This window comes from Rousettus aegyptiacus, unplaced genomic scaffold, assembly GCF_014176215.1.
Source record: "Rousettus aegyptiacus isolate mRouAeg1 unplaced genomic scaffold, mRouAeg1.p scaffold_m13_p_14, whole genome shotgun sequence".
Taxonomy (NCBI): Eukaryota; Metazoa; Chordata; class Mammalia; order Chiroptera; family Pteropodidae; genus Rousettus; species Rousettus aegyptiacus.
The window spans coordinates 49,296,150-49,320,357 of NW_023416289.1; the positions used below are offsets into that span (position 1 = coordinate 49,296,150).

Genomic DNA, 24,208 nt, shown 5'->3' on the forward strand with positions numbered 1-24,208 from the left:
TGGCTGTGACAGAGTGAGGACACTCTTAGATGTAAGCGAAGGGGTCACAGAAACAGTCGGAGACAAGCTAGAGCTCAGTTAAGATGCTTTTCACATATTAAGCTACTTAGTCCTCTTCACAAACTGCAGTGCTTACTCCCGTCACCCCTGTCTTACAGATGAGGGAACTGAGGCACGGAGAGGTTACATAGCTTGGAACTCTATCTGTCTGTCATCTCAGGGCAAGGGGACAGGATTCGTAAGTGAAGCAGGTGCAGGAAGGGAGAAGTGACTGGGAGGCAGCCCGGGGGGAAGGAAGGAGCAGGTGGGGCTGGAGCTCAGCCTTCTTCACTCGTCCACTCCACGTGGCCACCTGGCTCGGCGACCTTTACCACCCACCTCCCACGTCTCGTCCACCACAGGTCCTGCTCCACAGCTGCGTGCCAGCTGGAGAGCCAAGAAGAGAAACAGAAACAGCAGTGGGACCTTCCCCAGGGCCAGAGACCCCGAGAACGAGGTCTGCTCGGAGCTTGGAGACCGCGAGAGCACCTTCGCCCTCCCTCTCCTCCAAGCCCACTGTCTTGGAAGCCGTGGTAAGCTCCCTGGTGGGGAGTCACGGCTTCCTCAAGATCCAGGGCTTGTCTTTCAAACCTGCTCTGGATGTGGGAGGAACATGCTCCCGCCAGCATCTCCCAGACTTCTGAGCCGGTCTGCGGCATAAAGCCACAGGCGCGGATAGTAGAAGGAATACGCCTCGTGTCCTTCCCGGGCTCTGAACCGCCCTTTGTGTTTCCCATAATTGTATTCTCTCTATTCACTGGACAACCATGGAAACCGAGATCGCAGAGGCATTTTTTATTAAGTTCTAACTCAAAAAGCTTAATCACATTTTGGCAGCTTTTCTCCATGACCCAGAAGCATAAACTCTGTCCTGGCCTCTTTTGCCCAGAGGTTTGGGTACGAAGCATGTCTTTCTCTAACATCACGGCAGCTAAGGAAGGAGAGACCGTAGGCTTCCAGAGGCAGGGCTGGGCTAGGCCTCCATTCTTTGTGCAGACTCCTGGGGATTTTCCGATCGCAGGCGTCTTCCGTGGGTCGATATCTTCTCTTTGAATCTGGGAGCGGGCCTGCAGACTGTCGCTCTTGCATGAAACACGGACCGGACCCGGGCCTGATCTCATGCATGTCTTGTGGTGCCGGATCCTCCCGCACGTAGGAGTGGGGAGGCGGGCAGCACAAGAGAAACAGGAGCTGTGAGGAAGCGGGCAGCACACGGAGGCCAGGAAGGTTCTGCTCAGGACAGCTGGAGCGGGCAGTGGGCAGGGGCCGGAGCGGAGAGGGCGACGGGTCGGAGCTGGCCCATTTCGAGAAATCCATGAGAAAAGAACGAAGAGTATAAGGAAGAACACAGGGGTCGTAGGAGGGATGTAAAAAATCTGGCAGGCTGGGAAGCCGCGCCTCTGTGTGCTGATGTCTGCTGAGCCCGGCTGGGGGAGCCTGTCATTAAATCTCAGGGTTTGGGGGCGCTCGCTGATGTGAGCGGCCCAAGGTGACGCAGCTGGTCGAAGGTTCAAGTTGGAACTCATGGGCAGGCCATGTCCAGTCTCACCCGGCACACGTCTGAGGCCAGTGAGCAGAGAAGGATATTAGTTTGCATAAACTCTTTTATCACTTAAGAAAAATGTAGATTTAATTCAGAAAAAGAAGTCCCATCCTCTCTCGAACAGTGGAGTGCTATCCCTCGAAGCAAAATCGGAAGGCTTGGCATGGTCCCACTTGCTCTCTCTTAGTATCGATGCCACAAAGCACAGAAGAGCCTAGGTTCCACTGCCCAGAGAGCAGGGACTGGAATCATCCGGAAACCCTGGATGCCAGCCTGGGCCTGTCCTTAAGGACTGTGTGTCCTTACAAGAGTTGTTTTCCCTCCCCGGGCTTCCGTTCCTTCTCTGTGGGATGGAGAGGATCTTAGCTTGTGAGGTTCCGTGTGAGCGAACGATGCAGTTTGTATGAATGCTCGCCCGGCCTGACTGGGCAGGTGAGTGGCTCTTCCTCTGGGTTCAGGGAGCGAGCGCTTAGTCTTCACACGTCCGTTCTTCATCCCACGGCGTCAGAATTATACTTTGCCGGACTGTGTTCCCCTCCAGAGCACGAGTAACTTGGGAGTTGAGGAGGTGACTGACTTTGGCTTTTCTTGTGCACAGAACGCTCAAATCATGGACGTCCCCCGAGACGATGATTCAGTGCGTGAATGAATCAGGCTGGGTGTGTAGGCGCTGCCGACCCTGTGTGCTCATGGCGGAGCGTGGAGGAGTGAGTGAGGGCTGCTGCGGCCTTTAGTCGGCTCCTCTCCGCAACCCAGGTCCGCAGAGCCAGCCGGTCCTTCGCAGAGTCAGGATTGTCCTGAACCAGGCGCTCTGCCATCTTGCCTTGCAAGCCCAGCTTCTTTCCAATCTTTCTTAAGTTCATTGTCTGGTGTTATAAACTGGACACAACCCTCATTATCACGCCTTCGCCTGGAGTGGGGGGTCTCAGAGCTGGGCAAGCGTTCGGACCAGTTAGAGGGGTTGTTAAAACGCTCCTGGCACCCGAGAACCAGCAGGCCCCCAGATGCTCAGTTCACTCTCCTCCTCTTTCTCCTTGCCTATTTATTTATTTTAAATTGTTTAATTTTTAAAATGCCATTGACGTACAATATTGTATTAGTTTCAAGTGTACAACGTAGTGATTAGACGTTTCTGCGCCTGATGAAGTGACCCTCCTCGCCTGCCTAGTTCATTTTCATCTTTCTTCCATCTCTTTCTCCACCTTTCCAGGCACAGGGCAGGAAGTGGTTGTCCCCCAGCCCTTCAGCGTCTTCCCCAAACCCAAGCGACCGTCACTGTCACTGCGTAGCGGAGCCTACCAGCAGCATCGCAGCTGCAGCGCCCTCTGCTGGCGACGGGGCTTCTCCGGGGAAGTGACCACCACTTGGGGAAAGACCCCTGCCATGGCCTCGAGCTCCAGGACAACCATGGCGATGCAGCCCTTGCCTTCCAGAAGCTTACTGCCCAGTGAGAGGTGGCACAGCCGGCCAAGGAAACACAGTGCAGGTCAGGCACTGGGGGAGGCCAGAGAGCAGAAGTGCGACTTCGGGCCGGGCAGGGCGAGAGGAAATGGAAATCCGAGCGTTGAAGGCGTGTGTCCATCAGCATGCGAGTCGGGAGGAACCCCGAACCCAGAGGATGGGGGGACGTCTAAGAGGTAATCAGACAGCAAACCGAGGCGAGTCTAACGAGATGGAATGAGGCTCTAGGCATTGAGTGACACCCGTGGTCCCTGGCAGAAGCTGCAAGGGAGCCCGTCCTGAAGTTTGTCCCCTGCGGTGTGTCCCAGGGAAGCTGTGTCCCTTCAAAAGGGCTGCGATGCGGAGCCTCTCGGTGTCCCTCCCTCAGCTAGGTCTTCAACCAATCACGAGCGTTCTAGCCCCTTGCTGGCCTCCCCATCCTCCTTCTTGCTAGATAACGCCGGCCGAGAGGTTAACCACGTGCCGGACGCTGTGTCACCCATACTGTCTCGACTGATCCCCATGACAGTGCAGAAACGAGGGGTTGTCGTTCCCACCTGACACACGAGGAAGCCGGGGCTTGGAGGGGTTAAGCGGGGGTCGCACGGCGAGTCAGGGCTAGGTGTGGGGTTGCGTGACGCCAGCACCTGGGTCCGTGTCCTCTGTGTGTCCTGTCTCGTGTCCGTCAGCTTCTGGGGGGCCGCGGCCATAGCGTCTGATGAGTCACATTTTCTGCCCCCTCCCCCTCCCCCCCTTAAGAGAATGGCCTGTGATGATCGAGCACTCAGGCCGGTTGGGAAGATGCTGGCGGCGGTGACGCCATGGACATTCCTGGGGAAAGTCTGGCCCCAAAAAAATACAAGACAAACTCAGCCCCGAAAACTCAACATGGGGTTTCTGTCCACCATGCGCCTTTTGGGTCCCGAGCGCTTGAAATAGGTGTGGTCACTGATTTTCCTTTGCAGAACTTCTCAGAGTAGCACTTAAAGGCTGCGAAAAGTGAAGGAGCAGCTACCTGCAGCTCAGAAGGTCACAAAAAAGCCTCTAAATTGGCAAATACGTGCGCGTGCACTTTTGACTCATTCGAACATGTGGGTAAATTTAAGCGCTCTTCAGCCTCAGCGACTCCAACCTCATAAATTAGAAACGATTGTAGTAAATGCATGGCCACGTCTAAGCTATCCTTTATTATCATTTGTCTAATTATAAAGTGTGAGACCGAAACCATTTCCGTTAGTTTACCCAATTTCCTATTGTCAAATGCTACTCTCTGTGCTTGATGTGATTATGTAACGGGCTAATCATGTTTGATAGCCTTTATCGTACATTGTGCTTTCAGCAAAATAAGAAAGTAGCAGTAGAAGTGAGTTCGGGGACAAAGAGGCAAGATGCCCTCCAAGGGCGGGAAATGCTGTCCTTTGGGTAGAAGTGGCTTAGGCGCGATTTTATTGGAATAACTGACTATATTTACGAGTGGCAGGAAGCCAATAAAAAAGGGCGTTTGAGCTGTGTAGTGAGCCTCCCCATCACCATTTGAGCTGAAGCAACGGTACCTGTGCTCGTATGTGGGTCACAGTGTTTTTGGGGGACACTGCAGGGAACAAAAGAAGCGAATATTCTGCCTATGTTTTCCCACGACATCCTTGAACTCAGATTCACCTCTTATTCCATTACTTTTTTCCCGACTCAATTAACACAGACATTTTTATTATCTTGCATGTTTGTATGACATCTGATTTTCATTTAGAAACTCTAGTAAAAGACCCGAGGCCCAGGTCTTATCGCTTAAAAGAGACAGGAAGAGCCCATCGTTTCAATTTGCAAATGGTCGCCTGAGTAGAAAGAACACAGGAATGTGGGTTCCTCGCTCTCATGGTCACTGGTTGTTGGCTTGAGAGGCTCAGAGTAACTTGTGCTCAGGACGGACCCAAACGTCTGTGCGTGCGTTCTCTGCGTTTGGCCGCCCTTACGGCAGACGGAGTTGACGCTCTCAGGTCAAAAGCAGAGCGTACGACACAGACTGGCGGAGAGGCGGGATGTGCAGGCAGACACAGCTGAGGGCCTTGGCCCCACCTCTTACCCCTTGGTAGGTTGTGCGGCCTGACACCCTGAGCCTCTGTTTCCCCATCTGCACAGTGAGAATTTTATGTGTTTCATAGATACCGTCAGCTATAAAACACAGCAGTGATTTATATACCACAAACACACAAAAAAGAAAAGGCACGGACAGACTCTGGCTGTGACAGACTGTGTGGAAGACAGAGTGGTTCTTATAAGAGCTCCTCCCGCTGCTGTCTCTAGAACATTCTGCATTAAACAGTTATCTGTTTCTGTGCTAGCTTCCCCCCCCCCCCGCCGCACCCCTTTCCCCCCCCCACGAGCTCTGAGCTGGGCACCCCATTTTCAGCCCAGTACCCTTTAGCTGGCTGCCTTTCTGTTCAGGGCTTCAGAAGTGACCACACCAGGGTGGTTGGGGACACTCCTGATTAGAAATGTCCCCAGCCCTTGAAAAAGAGAAAAAAAGTGAGAGTTTCAAAGACAGCTTATATCAATGCTGTCTAGGCCGCGTCCCCATCGGCTAGGATGCTAACGTCCAGTGGGTGGCCCGCCGTGCGACCAGATTCTCATGAGCTGCGCAAACAAAGTGCCAGGGACGAGAGCAGAATGCTTGTCACAGGGACTGTTGGGATCACCAGTCTTACTTTCCCGTGCAAGCATAAGACCAGTAGGACTTGATAAACAAACATTCAGTTTAACTCACGATTCTAGAAGCTCAGGCGATGAAATGGAGACCGCGCGAGGGTCTGTGCTCCGTCCCCTGCATTTCTTGCTCATTCCCCCCCAGTGGTGCAGTTTCACCGTCTAACAGAGGTGTGAGGGAGACCCAGGCCCCCCCTCTCCTCCATCCCTCACCCCGACATGGATTTTCCTCTGTAACAAGGGATTTGACTTAGAATCATACGGAAGATTGAGAAGCCCACGCTTGGGGACAGGTTATCAGTCTCACCGCTGTCTTATCAAGACCATGGGACGGCGGGGAGGGACCCGCCTTCTGGCAGGTCGGGACGGGACGTGTGTTCCCACTTCGGGTTTCTAGGAAGCTGGAGATCGTAAACCTGGTACTGGCGGAGGGGGGTCACCCCCCTTTTATCGGGAGCTGGAAGACACTGGGGCTCTGGACGGTGAGCAGCTGAGGCGAGAGCACTTTGGGGCGAGGGCGCGTGTGCGGGCGCAGGCCAGGCGGTGGCACCGGCGTGCCCTCGTGCCCGCTCGGCTTCGGCTTCGTGTGGCTTGGCTTTCAGTTGGCGGCTGGTTTTCGGCTCATGTGGCAGGTGAATCAGTAGCACAGAGAACCGCTGGGCCGGGAGCTGGCGATCCTTCTGGAGTCTGGCCCCATTCACAGGTGGTAAGAAGGGGCAGGACGAGGCCTCGCTGAGTGAGGAGCACAGAGGCCGCCCCAGGGCTGAGGGGACTCGCAGGGTGTGGGCAGCAGCGGCATCACTGACAGAGGCAGGTGTAGCTCGGGACCAAAGTCGGGACTGGATGTTGCAGGGAGGTGGCAAGAGGCAGCCAGGGGAGATTTGTGGAAAATTCAAATTCTGTGAAAGGCCGGCCTTCCTGCTGCTGGGGAAGGTGGTGTTTCTGTGACGTGTTGCCCCGGGACAGTGGAGTCATGGTGATGCTTCCCCTACCCTCCAAGCCGGAACCCCTGCCTCGAGGACCCATGGCAGCGAAATGGTGCACATCTGCTCTGTCTCCGCCCCCGACTACCTAAGAGAAAAGCAGGGAGAACTAGAACTTCCAAAGGTTTGCCTCTGAATTCCGTACTGGAGGGTGTTCACAGTTCACCTCTCAAATTCTAGGACCCTGTCGGAAATGGGTAGATATTCCGAAAGACCCAAATCTAACCCCTAGTGAGTTTGCCTGCCTGTTTTCAAAATAAATGTTCTTAAATACAAACATGCTTGACTTCCCTCCAACAGTGTGACCTACAGGAAGGGGAGTCATTGTCACCTGCCCTTTATTTGTGGTAATTTGCATGCTAATGATAGTGGGGTTGCAGACCAGTTGGTTGGATAATGGATTCCTTGTAGCTGTCCTGTCAGAGTAACCGGGGTGGATGCCTAGGGAATGCTGAATGTCAGCTGGAGGGAGGGATGAATCATTAACCGACCCTATTCATTTGCCTGGCATTTTAAGGTAAACATAAGAAAAGACCAAAGGCATGTAGTTAGCATTAACTGCTGAAAGTCCAGAGAATATTGGTTTGCTGGGGGAAAAAATTTTTGTCATTCGTGAGGGAGGGTTTCCAAAATGGATAAATACAAACAGGAATATGGTGAGCTGTTCAAACTGCATCATTTCACACATGTGGCATTTCTTCACTCAACGAGGCTGAATCAGAAACGCGCGAGCCTGTGAAATAATGATGTTTGAATGATCTGGCACTCAGCAAGTGCTGAGCGCAGGCGAGGAGTCGTATGGTCACTCGTTTCTCTCTTCCAGATGGTGTCCAGGTGGTGGTGTGGGACCTGGTGGGGTGGCGGGTGGGGGGAAGGGAGCCTCGGACTCTGCTTGTCTGCGCTCTGGTGGCTAGCGTGGTCCTTTGGCTGGTGGACCTTCAGGCATCCTCGAGAGACCTTGCGCTGAGGGCCAAGATGTGTGGCCCTGTCTCCGAGTCTTTGCTCGTTCAGTCCTGCTCCCTGAGGCCTCTTCATCTTCACTCAGGCGGCCATTTGTCCAGACTCTCCCAGGCACGTCCCATCCCCTCACCCCTGGGACTGTGAGAACCCGAGCCAACCACATAGAGGCCATGAGCAGCCCAGACACCGATTGGGCCTGGCTGTGTGTCTTATCCCTCAGTCCTGCAAGACTGGGGCCACATCTGCTTTTGGCTTTCCCACCAGCTTGTTTGATAAACCTTTCCTGGAAAGGCAGATGCGTGGTGAGACTGCCTGCTTCCCTCCCCTCTCTCTCCTCCCCACTCTTCCCTCCCCTCCTCTCCCCTCCCCTCCCTCAGCATTGCAAAGTCTCTATAGTGCGTGGAGACCAGGAGCCCAGCTATTACCATGCTCAGTTTAGTCTTCACTGCGACTCAGCGCAGTGTTTCACATCATCCCCATTTCATGGATGGGAAAGTGAGACTTGAAAGGCATAATGAAATTCCAGGGGCACCAGAGTGAGTGACAGAGCCAAGAAGCCATGCTTTCTGCCTCAAAGGCCCGTGTGGATGCCTTTGTGTGTAGAACCAAGACTGCATCCGTCTCCGATGTATGTAAGCCAGTGACTCTGAGAGTAAAGGCGAGGCGGGGTGTGGGGGTGGGGGGAGCTGTCACCTGTGTTGAATTAAAGATAAGGAGGTGGCACTCGGGATTACAGAGACCAACGTGCCTTTTTCTCCAGCGAAGGGAAAGAGGTTCGAGAGAGACACAGAGAAACAGAGCCTGTGGCCATGGCGGCCTCTCATTTGTCCCCCACGCCTCCTGCTTCCATGCCCGGCATCGTCCATCTTAAAGTTAAGGGAAGATAAAAACCCCTCTAATGATGACACGATATGCAATGGAAGTCCTGTCTCTTGCACTGGAGAGGTCCGAAACCCGGTCGAGGTGGCCGCTGCCCGCCAGCCCGTGTTGTTAGTGCCGTGGCTGTTAATGCTGGTCCTCCCTGGGAGCACCGCACCCGGAATCACATGCTATGGGCCCAGTGGGTCTGTGCTCATTTTTTTTTTTTTTTAAATGCAAATCTCAGCTTCAAATTCAATAGCCTCCTCTGGAATATAAAAGAGTTCTGGGTCGTTTAAAGGTTGAGTGGAATTCCTGAGCCTGTTAACTGGTCACAGTCTGCTAAGTCTCATAATTAGCAGGGGGCCCAGGGTCTGGTGTAGATGCTGCTCGGTATTCAGCAGTGGCTGACGCTGCACGGCAGACTGTTTACCTGAGCGGGTCTTTTGTCCACAGTCGACATTTCTGGGCATTTACCTATTTCACACCTAGAGACGAGAGAAAGGGCGAGGGCCCAGATCGCCCCCTCCTCCATCCCTTTGCACCCCGACCTCCACTCCCGCCATCAAGTCCCAGTGTTGTGGGTGACCCAGTTTCAAGTCTCGTCTGCCTATTGAGCTGCATGACCTTGGGGACGCCACCTCTCTACCATAAGCCTCTGTCCCCAGACCTGCAGACTCTGGGGGCTGAATTGAATGATGTCGAAGGTCCTTTCTACCCCAGAGATTGGGGAAGATGAAACATCTCCTCCAAGGTTAAAATTCAGACGTGTTTCTTACTTACCAAAAAACACGGCACGACAGACGCTAAGCGGCCTTTGGGAAGTGTCCCAGCCTCTAGCAGCCGTCCACCTGCCACCCGTCTTTTACTGCAGTGGACAAATGCAAAAAGGAGGAGTGACATTTAGGAAAATGGGCAGGAGGCAACAGCACAGGAAGAAAGTAAACCTTGTCAACAAATATGTTTAATTAAATAATGTGTGTGTGTGTGTGCACGCGCACATGTACGTATGTATGTATAATGGTCGTGTTCACTACAATTTGATTTTTCAGCGAAGATTTTTCGAAATAAATTTGGTGACGATACCCAAATGGGCCGCATGTGATGGCTGATATGTAAGCACCAGGGAGAGGAACTCACTTACTTCCAAGGGGCGTGGAAAGTTGGAAAATGGGAGGCGCTTGGTGGCAGCAGGGGTGCCCGGATGCTGGTTACTGTTGCACACAGGCCAGCAGACAACTGCCGAGCGGAGCCGGGCGGACAAGGGGGCTGCTCCTGGAGCGGGAGTCTCTGGTGGACTTTTGTCTTGTTCGATGTGGAGTGAGTTGGCATCCTTGCAGGTTCCTCAGGAAATGTCCAGTCAAGTCCACTGTGTATTAATTAAGTGCATGTGGGTTTTTGAGTGTGTTGCCTTTGGGGGCACGTGGAAGAGAGGCCGAGTTCTCATTTGGCTCCGTGTTGGGGAAACCAGGGCCAGTCCACTTGATACAAGGACGGGGCCCGCTGATATCCCAGGGGGGCTCTCCGTCTCTCATCCCTGTCTGGCCTGGCCTGCCTTGCTGCCAGTTGCACGCATACTTTAGGGTTCATGTCTGTCTTTTTCCACTTCTCCCCATCCTGCTCATGTCTCCAAAAGCTAGTTTTCATTTTCCTAGTTCACTCCACCATGAGGGTCACTGCCCTTGTTCACTCAGCAGTGGCCACAATGGCCCAGGGCAGCTGTGTGCTTTCTCTGTGCAAAACCTTATTTTTCGCTTCTGCCTTCCTCACCCCCAGACCAGAAGCCCTGGGAGAGTCGAGCTCCATGCTTTCTTTCCCTGGTCTGCCTAACACCTAGTTCTGTGCATGGCACACGGCACACCGTCTGCCCAATCGATAAACAAATGAATATCATTAAGGCCTCATTAGTCAGGTCAATAATGAAAAATGGTCCCTGAGGACAATGGTTATTTGAAAATACGTCCCAAGCTTTGTTCCTCGACCTCCCCAATGGTTCTTTGTAAGGATGCAGAGCTGACGCTTTTGCAAACTTGCCTACGTCAGGGGCCATCTTACCCTTTCTGCGCTGCCACCTGGGTGACCTTTCCTGCCCAACTGCTGTGGTCTCTCACAGGGATGTTGGCGTCTGGCACAAAAACGGCCCTCCGAGCTCTCCGCAACCTGGTCTTAGTAAACTGCAGATAAAGCACTCTTTAATATTTTCTAACTTCTCAATTGTTTTGCGTAAAGAAGGTGTTTGCAACAAACGACGCGTGACAGTCCGCACGGCGCGGAGAAAGCAGAGCTGGGCGCCTTCCTCACGGCGCTGGGCCACGGGGTGTCCCTCAGCGCGCGCTGCGGCGGCCCCGGCCTGGGGGTGCCCCTGCCGGGGGTGGGTGGGCGCCCCGGGGTGCCACTGGAAGGCTCCGCTCCGCGCACCCCGACCAGCCGCCTGCTGCCCACGCTCAGCGCGCGCGGGGGTTCGCAGGGCGAGCAGCCCGGCGCGTGCGCGAGGGGGCGCCGCGCCCCGCCGCGCGCAGCACCTGCGCCCCCGCCCCTCCCCGGCCCCCCGCGTGGGGGGCCCGCTGCCCGCGGCCCCAAGTCTCGCGGTGCTACGGCGCGGCCGGCGCCCCCCGGCGCGCGACAAAGGCGGGACGCGGGGAGGCGGCGGCGCGGGCCGCGGAGCTGCTGGCCTTTGTGTGGCGCGCCGGCCGCGCCCGCCCGGGCCTGCGCCGCTGCTCCGGCGACATGGCCACGCCGGCGGCCGCCAACCCCCCGGGTGAGTGGCCGGGGCCGGGCGGGGGCCCCCCGGGGTTCCCAGATGCACTCTTTCCCCGGGGCCCCGGCCCGTGGCCTCGCGGCGCCGGGACCGGGGAGGCGCCGCCCAGGGACGGTCGGGAGCCAGGACCCAGCGCGGCTTCCGCGCGCGGGGCGTCTCCGCCGGCCCGGCGACACCCTCGGCCTCCGCACCGCGGGGCGCGCAGGGCCGTGACAGCTGCGCGTCCCGCAGAGTCGCAGGGCGGGAAGAGGCCGCGGCGCGCGGGCGCGAGCGGTCACCTGTTGTGGGGCCGGAGCAGGGACACCGCGTGGAGGCGCGAGGGGCGCCTGCGCGGGCAGCCCCCGAGGTCCGCGGCACCCCTCGGGGCCGGCGCCGCGGCGCGGGCGGGGTGGGGCCAATACGCCCCGTTCCCCACACAGTCATTGTCGTCAGAGTGACGAGCGAAGGACCCCATCCAGCCGAGGCGGTGAGGGGGGGCGTTCGGGGCCGGGCCGGGTGACAAGGGGACTTTGGGGACCTGGAGGGCTGGACCGTGCGGAGCCATCGGTGGAAGGGACTGCGGGCGGCGGGGACTGGGGTGGAAGGTGGCCGGGTGCAGGCGGACCCGCTCCGCGCCTGCCGGTGTCTGTGAGGGGTCGGCGGGTTCCACACAGAGTGTCCGCCTGTGGCCAGGCCCTAGAGGGCTCTGAAGGACACTCCCTCCCCCATGAAGACAGTCCTCAGTGGGACTGAACAGAGAAGTCACATGATCTCTGTTCTTCTCTGAATTAACTTGTCAGCCATGTCTAGGCAAGTGGACAGGCGGGAGCGAGACCTGAGGTGGGGAGGCCGGGCTGAAATGCCTCAGGTGCTGGGAACAGGAGAAACGACAGCGCCCTGGGCAGTGGAGCAGCTGGGCCTTGGCACTGCCCAGATCAGAGTTAAGGGGGAGGCCGTGGAGACAGGAGCTGAGGAGCCTGGGCAGTTCCACAGAAGGAGTGTCCAGGGGGTCCTACAAGAACAAATTAGGGGTTCCCCATCCAGGACACTGAGTGAAAGCACGGCTGGTTTGGAAACACACCCTTGTCGGTTTGCTTGTGACTGAAGGATGCAATTTCAATTTGTTTAGCTCCTTGAAAGTCAATAACAAATCGATAGATTGAAAGGATGTTAGAAAAAGTAAAGGAGGTGAAATGAAGATATTTTAGTCCAATATGTATAGGTTCATAGTGGCAAAAGGATTAAAATTTGAGCGGCGATTTACATAATACGTATACACAAATGTACACCATCCCGTCGCCGTTTAAAACTGCTTTGTCCACTGCATTGTCCCGTGAGCTACGGAATAAATGCGGGGCGGCTGCCAGCTTGGTCGTACTGAGCCCACAAAGGCCTGCACCCTGGGATGTGGGAGGCTTGAATGGTGCCGTGCAGGAGCTTGTTTTTATTTGTAAACACGTGGCCTGATTGACAGATGGTGACGTTTGTGTCTTCTCTCTGTTGGCAGAGGCACCAGGGGTCTTGAGCTTGGCGAGAACTTCTCAGGTGAAAGTCCCTGAGGTGATGTTTTTTTCTCTCGTACATCCGCTTTTCCTGGACTGGTCCCTGCAGTGTCACTCAGATCTGTGGGCCATGTTGTTCTCGCCCCATTGAATCTCTCCTTTCTTTGGGAGAAAAGGTAGAGTCTCAATGGATACAGCTAAAGGTTCGAGCCCGAGAGAGAGTTCAGGTTTGGCTGCAGTCAGAGCAGTGGAGCTGGTCACCGGACTCCACCGTGTGATGCTTCCGTGGACGCCGCCTCCTCCTCCTCTTGCCTCGCCCTCTCCTCAAGTGTTGTCTTCTTGCAGAGAATAAGAGCTTGGCAAACACAGGCACATGGACTGGGAGGCATCAAAATTTATTTCAGTGGCTAGGCTGTGCCCAGGGTAGAAAAGCCACAGCTTGTCACCTGCCACCCCACGTCCTCCCACCCCCCTGGCCCCATCCAGCTAGCTACTACACACCCCCAGGCTCACCTGCGGTTCACTCCTCTGAGGTGAGCAGTGGGGGCACTCTGGGCCTAGGTGATGACACAGGAGGTTGGAGTCGTCACACTCTTGTGCCATTTAGGTGACACAAGCCAGGTTCACACCTCTGTTCGTGCCTTCGAGGTCTCCTGTTTGGGTTTTAGGTTAGGATCCTACCAGTTACCTGGGAGAGACGGGGTCCGGAGAAAGAAGGGTTGGCTCCCAGATGTCCTCACGCCTGTGTCACGAGTCCTGGGCCCCATTTCCCGTGGCCTGTCACCTTCCCTACTTCCAAGTACAGCGGTCACTGAGACTCGCCTTGGCAGATGTTCTTTGGCCAGGGACCTCATTGTCCTCTAGACTAGAGAATGGAGTCCTAGCGTTTTCTGTTCCATGTATACGTATTATTTATTTTGCCTCCCTTTGGGGTGAAACTTAGGCATTTCTGATTTATATGAAATGGTGAAGGTTTGAATTAGTGTATGCATGAAAGGGTGTCTGCAGCTGAAATGGCACAGTTGGGGAGGGACCGTGTCCTTGGTGACAGTGTGCTGTCTTCGTGTTCTGTACTGTAAGTGTGAGCGGTCGGGTGCAAATTCAGACCAGTGCCCGGTGGGAATTGTGCATTATCTGGACACTTCCGAAAACAGTATTTGTGGAGAGATTAACAAGGCTTGCATATTTTAAAGGAATTCAAAAGTATGGTCTAAGAGATTTAGAGTTTCTACCTTTTTCTGAAATCCATTATTAGACTTTTTCTTGCCTTCCAGGTTTCTGGTTCTTGGCGTTTTACTTTGGAATTCGTTGTGTAGTACAGGAAGGTTCTCTAGGTAAGTTGCCTTAGGTGGAGGGATGTTTGGGTCACCTCAACAAACGCATTCGAGCATCTTTGGGGTGCCGAGCACTGTGCGGGGCGCAGGGTGGCAGGCAGATGGTGGGGCTCACCTACGGTGAGTCCGTCACGGGCGTCAGTGACTAATTTTGTGACAAGGAGCAGAATGGAATGAACGTCGACTGACGATGTGCGATGTTGGGAACCCAGAGGAAGCCTTGTGGGGGAGGTAGCCTTCTGAAGCGCGAGCCCTTGGCCGATGGAGAATTCCGGAAGGGTTTTTTCAAGGTCAGGTCGTGTGGGCAGACTTGCGAAGGTTTGGGGAGCCGTTAGTCGTCCCCGGGCAGAAGATAGGGACCCCAGGAGCGTGCAGCTTTGCAGAGGCACGTGCTGTGCCGGCCGTCAGCACTGCCTGTGGGGAGCTGCAGCGCCCAGACCCGCGGGTCCCTGAGGTCCCGCCTCTCAGGGACATTGCAAGGCCTTGTTTCATGTTGTCCTAGGAAAGAAACTGCTGTCGGTTCACCTCTGTCATACTGTCAGTTGTAAAACGTGCCTCTGTTTTGGTGCAGTTTAAAACAAACGTGCATTTAGAATCAGTGATGTGCTGCACAGTAAGAAGTCAGCGCTGCTGGCTGACCACGAGCATCGAAACCAGAGGTCTCCTTTTCAGCAAAACTGTGTGTGTTTTCCCCTAATGGCCTGCGCCAGGGGGCCCGATGAAGAACCAAGAGCCTTTGGCTTCTGCCAGAAGAAAGGAGTGACATCCGAGAAAGAGGTCCGTTTGCGCCTCAGCCAGGATTTATTGAGCAGCTACTACATGCCAGATACCGAGCTCGGTCCTGGGATGAGCGAGAGAAGCCCAGCCACTGCCGGGGTGCTGCCTGCAGCTGGGGGCAGGGGCAAGGCAGGAACACGGGGGTGTTCGTGTTGGCTGATGTGTGAAGGAGCAGAGGCCGCTTTGAGGAGGTGGGCTTAGCAATGAAGGGGGAGAGGCGGGAAGAGCCCCCGCCACGGCCCTGAGGTCAGGAGGAGCCGGCAGCGTGAGGAAGCGGGAGGCCCGAGGGGCTGGTGCATGGGGAGCGGGGGCTGCAGTCCAGATGCCGCGCTGGACAGTCCAGGGGTGCCGGTCATGCCCCTGTCCTCCTTGCGGTCGGGCAGGGTGCCTCCTGCTGGGCCCCTGCAGCAGCTCTTGTTTTGGGTTGGAACCTTCGGGACGACATGGTAAGGGCTCAGGAGAGGGTGCCGAGAGAGGAGGAAGTGTTAGTTGGGGTGGCCCGCAGCTTCCCGGCCTGACACTGGCGTGCTTGGTGGTAATGGGAAGGCAGGGTGGCTGCAGCTAGACAGCTGAGTCGAGTGCCCGCGAGGCGCAGCTGTCATCGGGGGCGGTGGCCATGCGGACCCCGGGGAGCTGGGCTGGAGACACACATGGCAAGGGTGCTCCCAGCCTTCAGCGGGTTCTCCAGGTGCTTCTTGGGGGGGCAGTGAGATCACAGAGTAGGTTGCGTGGACGAACTCACCTCAGTGCCCAAACAGGGCCTCCAATTCCAGCGTTTGTGTTGGTTTCCGCTGAGGTTCACTCAGGTGCACAGTGAGATCATGTCTGCATCTCTGCCAGAAGCATTACCCGCTCCGTTCCGTGGTGTGCGTGTGTGTAAAAGACGTCACGTAAGACAGGAGTGACCAGCAGAGCTTCCGAGTGTGCTTTTGGGGAGCGGTGAGCTGCTCAGACAGAAGCCGGTGGGAGCTGATGGGGCCGGGCCACTGGACGAACCTGAGGGTCTGGCTTGTGCTGTGCGCCTCTTCTTGGAGGGGTTACGTGCCCCTCTTCCCTCCCTGCCCGCACCTGACCACTTCCCTTTTCCTTCCGCCTCACCCGCCATTCTTACCCACCAGGGACCTGTCCGGATCCCTTTATCTGGAGAAAGTGGCCCTGTGGTGAGTGCTGCCGGCCCCACAGGGTGGCGTCTGCATTGGAGCACTTCCCCTCGCCTGGAATGATGTGGCGAGTCATGGGGTTAAGTGACTGGTGCCTGTTTCCTACAGGACCAGAAGCCCCGTGCGGGCAGGGTGTGTGTCCATCACTGGACTGGTCCCGGCACCTGCATGCATGAGGCACCCAGGAAGCTGTGCTGACGGTGACCGGGAGGACCCTGGGGCTGTTACAGTTTGGCATGTGGCTGCCTCTCAGTGCCTGCCTTGGACAAGAGAACATGTGAACGCTGTGTTTGTGGCTCTCGGAAACAGAATAGGCCGGAGCCGTCTCATTTAGATTCTGATTTTTGTTTGTGGGAGCTCACTTCGAACTGAAAATTCGGCCAGGATAACCCATGTCCCAACCAGTTCCTTGAGGCTGTCTAACAGGTAAAGGAGCCTCGGAGACACTCAGATGTCCCCGTCCTCCCCAGAGGGCGGGCAGGTCAGCCTGGTCAGCCTGAAGGACAGCGGGCGGTAGGGCCTGTCCACTCTCACTGCCCCCAAGGGCTCTCTCGGAGGTCCCCGCCCTTGCTGCCTTCCGTTTGAGTGTCCCACTGTGGCTGTGGCTCGGTAGTTCCCGGCTGGGTTTGGTCCAGCCATCCTAGGAGGGTGGCCGAAGTTGATCAGAAGGCAGCATCCGGTACAAAGGATGCGGTCAGACGTCACGCTCTGACTGAGGAGGCCGAGGCCCCTGCAGATGCGTGGAGATTGTGGCTTCTGAGACTTTTAACAGTTGGACTCTTTGCCAGATGAAATGTATCAGAGAAGCAAAAGTGTTTACAAGTAGATGGCTCCTGTGTTTGTGCCTTATGCGAAACACAGGGTGTCTTTTCTGCTTGGGTTGGGTTGTGAGAGCCCCCCAACAGAGCTTGGGGTCTCCTGGCCCCTGCTGCGGACTCGGCTTCCTTCCCCCATAGCCGCTTCCCCCTGAACACAACAGAAAAGATACATGTCGACTGTCAGAAAACTTGGGAAGTATGTGAAAATGTTAAAATAGTTCTAAGGCTAACTTCACATTTTTGCACAGTCGTTACGGAAATTTGTCTGTTTTAAATATCGAAACAAAAAAGGACGTTCTGAACATATTGTTTTGTTGTTTCTTTTTCTTCATTATCCGCGAGGACGTGTCCTGCCAGGGCCATTGTATTAATGTGCTTTTCCATTTGTCAGAATTCTACATGACATCGTAGTGAACATCCCTGTTTGTAAATACATAATTAGATGATTTTTTTTCCCCCTTAATGGAACTTCCCAGAAGTAGACTTAATCGGTCAAAGGGGTTTCTGTGTTTTTATTTCCTGTTGCTACCTGCAGAGGTGAACCAGAGGCCCAGGGAGGGTGACTAACACGGGGTCCCAGTGTGTCGTGGGGGTATAGTGCATGAGCTCCTGACTCTCCTCGCTGCCCTTGGCAGGCCCCACGGCCTCTCCCCTGCCCGCCTGGGCTCTGTATGACCCACTGTTCTCCCTCTGCCCACCCTGTCCTCCTCACCCCTTCTTCAACCACAGGCGCCACAGACTGTCCCAGAACCTTGAGTCACTCACTGTCTGTTGTCCGCACATCCTCCTTGGACCGATTGAGGACACGTTTCCATGCAGCCCACCTGGCTCGCCAGTCCCCAGGGCTCAGAGAGCCTGGCACGGGCCGAGTCGTCCTTCGAGCCCGCATCTCACGGCCTTAGACAGGCGTGGTGGTCCTTTGTGCTGCGGAGGCTGAGTCGGGGGTTTCAGTGACTGGTGGGCATGTTCACACACGGTTGAGCCAGAGATCCCTCTTCTCTTCCACAACTGTAAACACCCCGTGACAGCCGCGGGGGCCCTGGCCCCTCTGCCTGGGCACAGTGGCCAAAGCAGGGCTCTGGACGCTGTGTCTGGGAGCAGAGCCCAGTGCTTTTGGCTGGGGCCGAAACCAAGCTCGATGTGCGGGCCTGGGGCCTCCCAGAGCCAGGTGCATGGAGGGCCGAGAGCTGGGGGCTAGGGCAGGACCACAGGAGGGGAGGACTACTTGGTGCCAGACACTCCTTGGGACCCTGAGCGACCCACTCTGGCCTGGTGAGTAAGGCCACTTCCTGTCTGTGTGTGTCTGGGCTGCTGCCAAGTTGTCCTTAGAGCAGCTGAGGAGGAAGCCACTGGAATCAGCCAGTGACCGAGGGGGTGGGAGGCAGCCCCTTGTGGACCTTAACATGTGAGCTTCGTTCTGGACTAGAGGCAGCAGGAGGCCTGGAGTCGTGCCCCAGTTTTTCATTGCGTCTCTCCCCAAAAGGTGTTCTCTTTGTTGTTTTGGGGAGACCTCCGCCGGAGCTGGGTGGCAGAGCATCCGCGAACCTGGCACGGAGGGCCACAGGTGTGTCCACACAGTGCTTCTCACCCGGGGCAGTTGGCAGTGTCTGGAGACTCTTGGCTGTCGCAGTACAGGGTGGGCAGGAAAGTGGGGTGCAGAGTGGCATGTAGGGGGTAGAGGAACGAAGGCTACTGAGTATCTTCCAGTACACAGGGAGCCCCCGCCATGCAGGGCCACCCAGCCCAGCCATCACTGGGACCGGCACCCAGGAGCTTACAGGGGCGGGTGGCTGCAGAGGATGAAGGGGTCCTGACCCCATGACCAAACTTTAGTATGAGAAAAACACGGCGGTTTTTAAAACAAGATAGTACTTTTCAGATAATTATGATACCTGTGACGGAAGTTAATTTAAACGTGAGCTAACAGAACTGCAAGGGTTTTATTATTATTTTTGGAACAAGTTGATATTTCTGTCACATCAGCAGTTTAAAATGAATCATTCACCATCGTTTGATATGCTCGGTGGATCGCAAGTGCCCCAAAGAATGAGATGGATGAGTTTGATCAAGAATCACAGCTGCGTTCTCTCTTTTTAAAATCATTTCACACTAGAAAACTTCCGGTTTGGTTCAGCCGGCCTTGCCCAGGAGCCCGCTGTCCACCTGCCTGCCTCACTGGGCGCAGGCAGCATGGGTGGAAGGGGGCTGCATACACCTTCAGCCAGCGGGACGCGGATGGCGTTGGGACAGCCTCGTGCAGGTGGCCGCCAGCCTGCCGGAAGGCAGAAGACAGCAGAGACCCCAGCAGCTCCTGACCACAGGCAGAGGAAGGACGCGGAAGGGCTGGTTTGGGTGCCTTGCTGTTTCCGGACAAGAGCGTGCGCCTTTGCCTGACGTCAGCCTCACGAACCGCAGGCCCCCTTGGCGGGCCAGCCGCCTGTCAGCGTCCTCCCCACGTGTCCCAGACTCTGCGAAGCCACACCTCCGGCACAGCCTCCTCCTGCTGCGCCCCGGTGGCAGTGAATGGTACCACTCTCCATTCATTGGCCCAAGACAGACATTAATTATTTTAATTGCTTATCCACCTAATTAAACAAATATTAATCGTATGCCAACTGTGCGCGCACGGCGGTGCGCGGAGCCAGGCGTGGCTCGCTGTGTGGGTGCAGAGCCGGCCATTTGTTAAACAGTCACGTGCGTGGGACACCGCGCCAGTGCGTGCTGCGAGAGAACGGGGTCTTTGTCTGCAGATGCAGTGGGCCGCCCCTGAAGCGTCCCGGGCAGGGCCGCGATGGGATGGGGGTGGGTTTCCGAAAGACCTCTGTGGCTGCCGGGTGAGGCTGGCGCCGGGGGCTGCGGACGCAGAGAGAGACCTGGATCCCCGAGCGATGCGGGAGGGGCCGCGACACAGCCGGATGCGGGAGATGTGAAGCGGGGTGGCACGGTGTCAGGTGTCAGCCACCGGGGGTCGGTGCCGAGATGGAGAACACCGACGGGGTCTGGGGCTTCGGGGCAGTCAGTGGAGGTGGCCGGGAGATTGTGAGCTGGGTTTTGGACACGCGGAGTTTAAGGTGTCTTGGCTCCACGCCGGCGGAGGAGTTGAGGGTTTCTTGGTGTTTTTTCCCACTGCTCTGTCCCTAGCACCTTGAGCGAGGCCTGGCACATGGTCGGTGGTTGGTAACTGTTCGTCGTCGAATGAGTGAGTGGTCTGGGCTCTTGAGTCCCCGGGTCATGAACCAATGTTGAGCACAGGCCCCAGGGGATTTTTAAGATGGTCTGTAAGGCTAACCGTTTCCTGAACTAAACGTCAACTTCATTTGACAAAATAATTACCATCCGGCTGTGTAGGACCATCACATCTTCAGTAAGATCAGTAGAGGGTCGAAGTGTTTAATTACTAACTTTCCTACCTGTGGATTAGGCAGCTTTGCAGCTAAGTGGCTCACATGGAATGCCAGGGACACACTGCAGTGAGCCATCGGGTCCTCATTCAGGCAGTGGTCAGTGGGTGACCAGCTCTTTGGTGCTGGTTTGTGTTCATCTTAGGAAGTTAATTTGTTGGTGCTCCTATGTTCCACTTAGAAACAAGTTTGCATTTCACTGTGATTTCATAAAGAAAGACCCAGTGACTTAAAAACCAGAGTTTTTATTTTTTTTGCATAATTTGCCCGCAGAAACTTGCCGAGTTTTCCCAAGTTTTCCAAAGACCCTCCCTTCCACCCCTCTTTTCCTCCCTCTCCCCTCTCCTCCTTCATCAAAGACACAGAGGACTGAGCGGGGTGGCAATGTCCCATCTGCCACAGCGGTTCATGGCAGGTGCTTCCACTCTGTGTGGCTAGGGGTCAGTGCAGGTGAGGCCTCTGCTTTCCCATCTGTAAAATTAGGCGCCACCTTTGACAGCGAGGCCTGCCCTGTGCGCTAGGGTTTGGAGGTGTGCGAGACACTGCCCCCCCGTGCTTGGGCGGGTCCCATGTGGCCCGGTGACCTGGCTTCAGGGCCGGCCGGTTCCTCTCGTGGCCCCCGTGTCCTGACGTGCAGAGTGGGCGCCTCCCGCGAGCTTGCGGCGAGGACACGTGCCTTCCTCCGTCAGAGGTTGTTTGTCTTCACTCATCTGTTCAGCAGACACTTATTACCTGTCTGCCGTTATCAATCACCGCACTCAGGTGCCGGGAAATGCACAGTCTGTGCCTTCTGCCTGGGCAGTCCAGGCTGGAAGTCCCCGTGGTCACGGAGGGCTGTTAGGCCTGCTGGCCACGAGGTGGCGCCACCGCAAGGCATTTCAGTGGCTCAGACCCGACCTGCCCTGGAATCCCCAGAAGGGCTGGCCACCCCAGGGGCTGTGTCAGTAGGTGAGACTGAGGGCCTGAGCCATGCATTTCTGACAGCCCCCGGGTGCTGCTGAGGCTGCTGGTCCCTTCAGGCCCATGGAGGCAGCTGAGCCAGTCTCGTGCCCACTGCCTGGCTGACGCACCTGGTCCAGGGCTTCTGGGTCCCTGAGCACACGGGGTCTTCCTGACCGCTGGGCTTAATAGCCTGTTTCACAGCTTAGGGGGGCAGCAGCGGGCGGCAGAGCTGAGGTCTGGCCCCATGTGCACCTTTTTTCCACTGTCACTCTGACCCCCTCCCGGGTGGCTTGGGAGCAGACGGCCGTAGGTGAACGAGTGACCTGTGCTGGGAGGCTCCCTCCATGGCCGGCTGCACATTAGACATCTGAACTGGACGTTTCCCTCCCAGTGTCCTGGCGGAGCTCCCCATCGCTGTCGCATCTCCACAGGCCTGAGGGCCCCGTTCCGCGCGTGCGCCGGGCTTCGGGTTCCTGAGCCTGCCCACCTGGCAGACTGCGTCAGGTCCTTAGACAGAGAGGGAGAAGAGGATGCCATTTGTCGGTGCACGGATGAAAGAGGAAAGATGCAGACATGGTCGGTTGCCTTGCTCGTCCCGAGGAATGGGTTCATGTCGCACGCCGCGTGTCTGGTCTTGACGTCGCTATGCTGTTGATGCAGGCGTGATGGATCTTGAAATAGGTGTCCCACCACTTGTCCCTTTGAAGGCCAAGGCGGGCGTTCAGAACTCGGCTGCACGGTGGCTTTGGGGCAGGTGCTGTGGCGGGAGCTGAACTCCGACGGATCCCCGGCAGAGATGTGTTTGCACGTGAGAGCGTGTGTCCTGCACCATGAATTTGTCCTCAGCGTTTTCCCGTGACATTATTCTTTGGATTCGTGGTACTTAATGGCCGAGTGATTTTTATCGCTGTGGGTTTTCCGTAATTGATTCGCTTTTCCTATCAGACGCTTTCGTTCATTGGGTTTCTGTTCAACCTCAGACCATGTCTGCTCTGTCAACACGTTTCTGAGTTGTTCCTTTCCTTCCTCACCCTTTCCTCCTTGACCGCTGTGCCGCGGCCTCTGCAGTCACCCAGAACTGGCCTCTCGCTCTGCCCTGGAGGGGCACCCACGCAACCGAAGACGGTGTCCTCTCTCGCCCTGCCCGAGGGACTCCGCCTCATGCAGACACATGCGTCTCATGAGCAGCTCCTTCTCGATGGAGCATTCGCCCCTTCCCCGCCCCGTGGCTGTTCTCACATTTCTGAACATTGAGGGTCAGAGCTCTGACCCCCTTGCAAGCTGCCCCCCACCAGCCCGTGCGTGGCACTTTGTCCTGCGAGGCCTCTCCTGTTATGCTTGGTCCCAAGGTGGGACACACCTGGGTTGTGGCAGAGGCTCCAAGCCTTCTGGGGGTGGCTCACCCCTGGATAGACGGCGAGCCTTTCAGCCCAGGCGTCCTGTCCTCTCCGTGGCTGGTGAGTCCCACGCTGCCCTGATGGTCCCGGCCTGGTGGATTTGACTCCTGTGTGACTGGTCGTGGGGGGCGTCCCGCTGTGGTTGGAAAGTGGGCCTGTGCGTCACCCCTCACAGAGCGGCCAGGCGGGGTGCCGCCCACTCCTGCCTGGGGTGCTGGAGACCACAGCCGCCTCCCTCTTCTCCACCGGGACTCCTGGTCACCCTGCTTCTTGCTGGGTCTTTGGTTTTTACCCTTTTAATGAAGTTCAGGGCAGGGATGCCAGGACTGAGCCCCCGGGGTGGGCTTGGGCATGAGCGGGATGTGGCGCTGACACCCTTGTGGGCGCTGGAGCAGGGCTCACGCCCCAAAGGGGACAGTGCATGCCCACGGGGCCGGGGCTCGCACACGCCAGCCGAGGCGGTGGCGTCTCCCCAGACTGCCTCGGGACTGGCTCGGTTCCCTGGTGCCAGACCCCTGAGAGAGGCTCGGGCACGGCTAGGGCTCGGTGTCCGGGGTGAGGAACAGCCGGTGAAAGCAGAACCTGCCTCTGCCCCCTGTCCTGGATCCACTGGCCGCCTCTCCCACGTCTGCTGCCTCCTGCCCCACAGGGACCCCCGCCCAGCCCGCCTGTCGACAGCTGCCCTTCAGAGCACACACAGTGAGGACCTGGGGTCTGACTCCCTGGCCCTCGTCTGACGATTGTTCCGTGTGTTGTGCTGCAGAAGTCCCACTGCGCAGAGGGCCTTCGGGAACCCTGTGCCGGCCTTCCGGAAGGGGCAGGGGCCGCTCCCCCCCGCCCCCGCCCCCGCCGCCTTACACGGCTGCAGGAGCCCTTTATGACATCTCACTGAAATGTTCTGATAATCTGTGTAGTTTAAATGTATATCGTGGTTGCATGAGAAACCCAAGTCACTGATTTTTCAGAGCCTAAGCAGTTAACGTTAGAAATTTTGCCGCAAATAAATTGATCAGTATGCAAGACAGTTGTCCCGGCTGAATCATGGTCCACGGTTAAGGTAAACAGATCTGCGATGACATTTTCTGAGCGGAATACAAATGCGGCCCGTTTCCTCCCAGAGGTTCCTGACATCGCTCCTACGCGGATGAAGGCGTTGGTCACAGGGAAGAAAGCGCTTTGTTGCATCTCCCCGAGAAGGTAGGGCCGCGGTGTGGGCTGCGCGTGCTGTGGATAGGACCCTCGGGCGCGCGTGCAGCGCGGAGCGCGGGGCGCGGGGCGCGGGGCGCATCTTTGCTTCGCCCCCCCTCACTCCCCTCCCACCCGTGCAGAGAACCTTTCCGTTTTGTTGTTCAGATAATCGTTACGCTATTATGCTGTTGTGCTGTGGAAGTTTGCGTGTAATTAGTTATTTTCCCAACGCGGAGATGAAGGCGTGTCTCACTTAGATTCCCATGAAAGGGTGTGTGTGTCGGGGTGGGGGGGGGCGAAGTGTGTTTTCCTTGGCTCACCTTGCTTTCATCTGTGAGGCTTCCCCTTCCACGTCTGCCCCAGGCTTCTGCTGCCTGTGCCGTGTCACGGGGCGCGTGCACAGTATGTCCGCACTCGCCGTGTGGAAGA

At 56.6% G+C, this 24,208-nt stretch overlaps 1 protein-coding gene and 1 long non-coding RNA gene across 9 annotated transcripts in view; one reads left to right on the forward strand and one right to left on the reverse strand.

Moving 5' to 3' along the window:
* ARNT2 (aryl hydrocarbon receptor nuclear translocator 2) overlaps positions 1 to 24,208 on the forward strand; it is a 101,148-nt gene that overhangs the window by 1,257 nt on the left and 75,683 nt on the right. For 2 of the 7 annotated variants that reach the window (XM_016125789.2, XM_036231849.1), the window contains exons 1-2: positions 427 to 572; positions 2,793 to 3,068. In XM_016125789.2, the coding sequence (XP_015981275.2) occupies positions 2,966 to 3,068 (103 nt within the window). In that variant the 5' untranslated portion in view covers positions 427 to 572; positions 2,793 to 2,965. Of the gene's footprint in view, positions 1 to 401; positions 573 to 2,792; positions 3,069 to 3,185; positions 3,220 to 11,153; positions 11,282 to 11,637; positions 11,748 to 23,705; positions 23,789 to 24,208 lie in introns of those variants that run through there. The other 5 variants (XM_036231850.1, XM_036231851.1, XM_036231852.1 and 2 more) reach the window with 5 other exon arrangements.
* Positions 8,041 to 11,675, reverse strand: LOC118611394. 2 transcript variants are annotated; one of them, XR_004954321.1, is made up of 4 exons: positions 11,560 to 11,675; positions 9,668 to 10,697; positions 9,307 to 9,391; positions 8,041 to 9,011 (listed from the first exon to the last, which is right to left on the reverse strand). It is a non-coding gene; the product is annotated as an uncharacterized LOC118611394 (long non-coding RNA). The 2 variants fall into 2 exon arrangements; XR_004954320.1 differs by lacking the exon at positions 11,560 to 11,675 and having other exon boundaries at positions 9,668 to 10,859.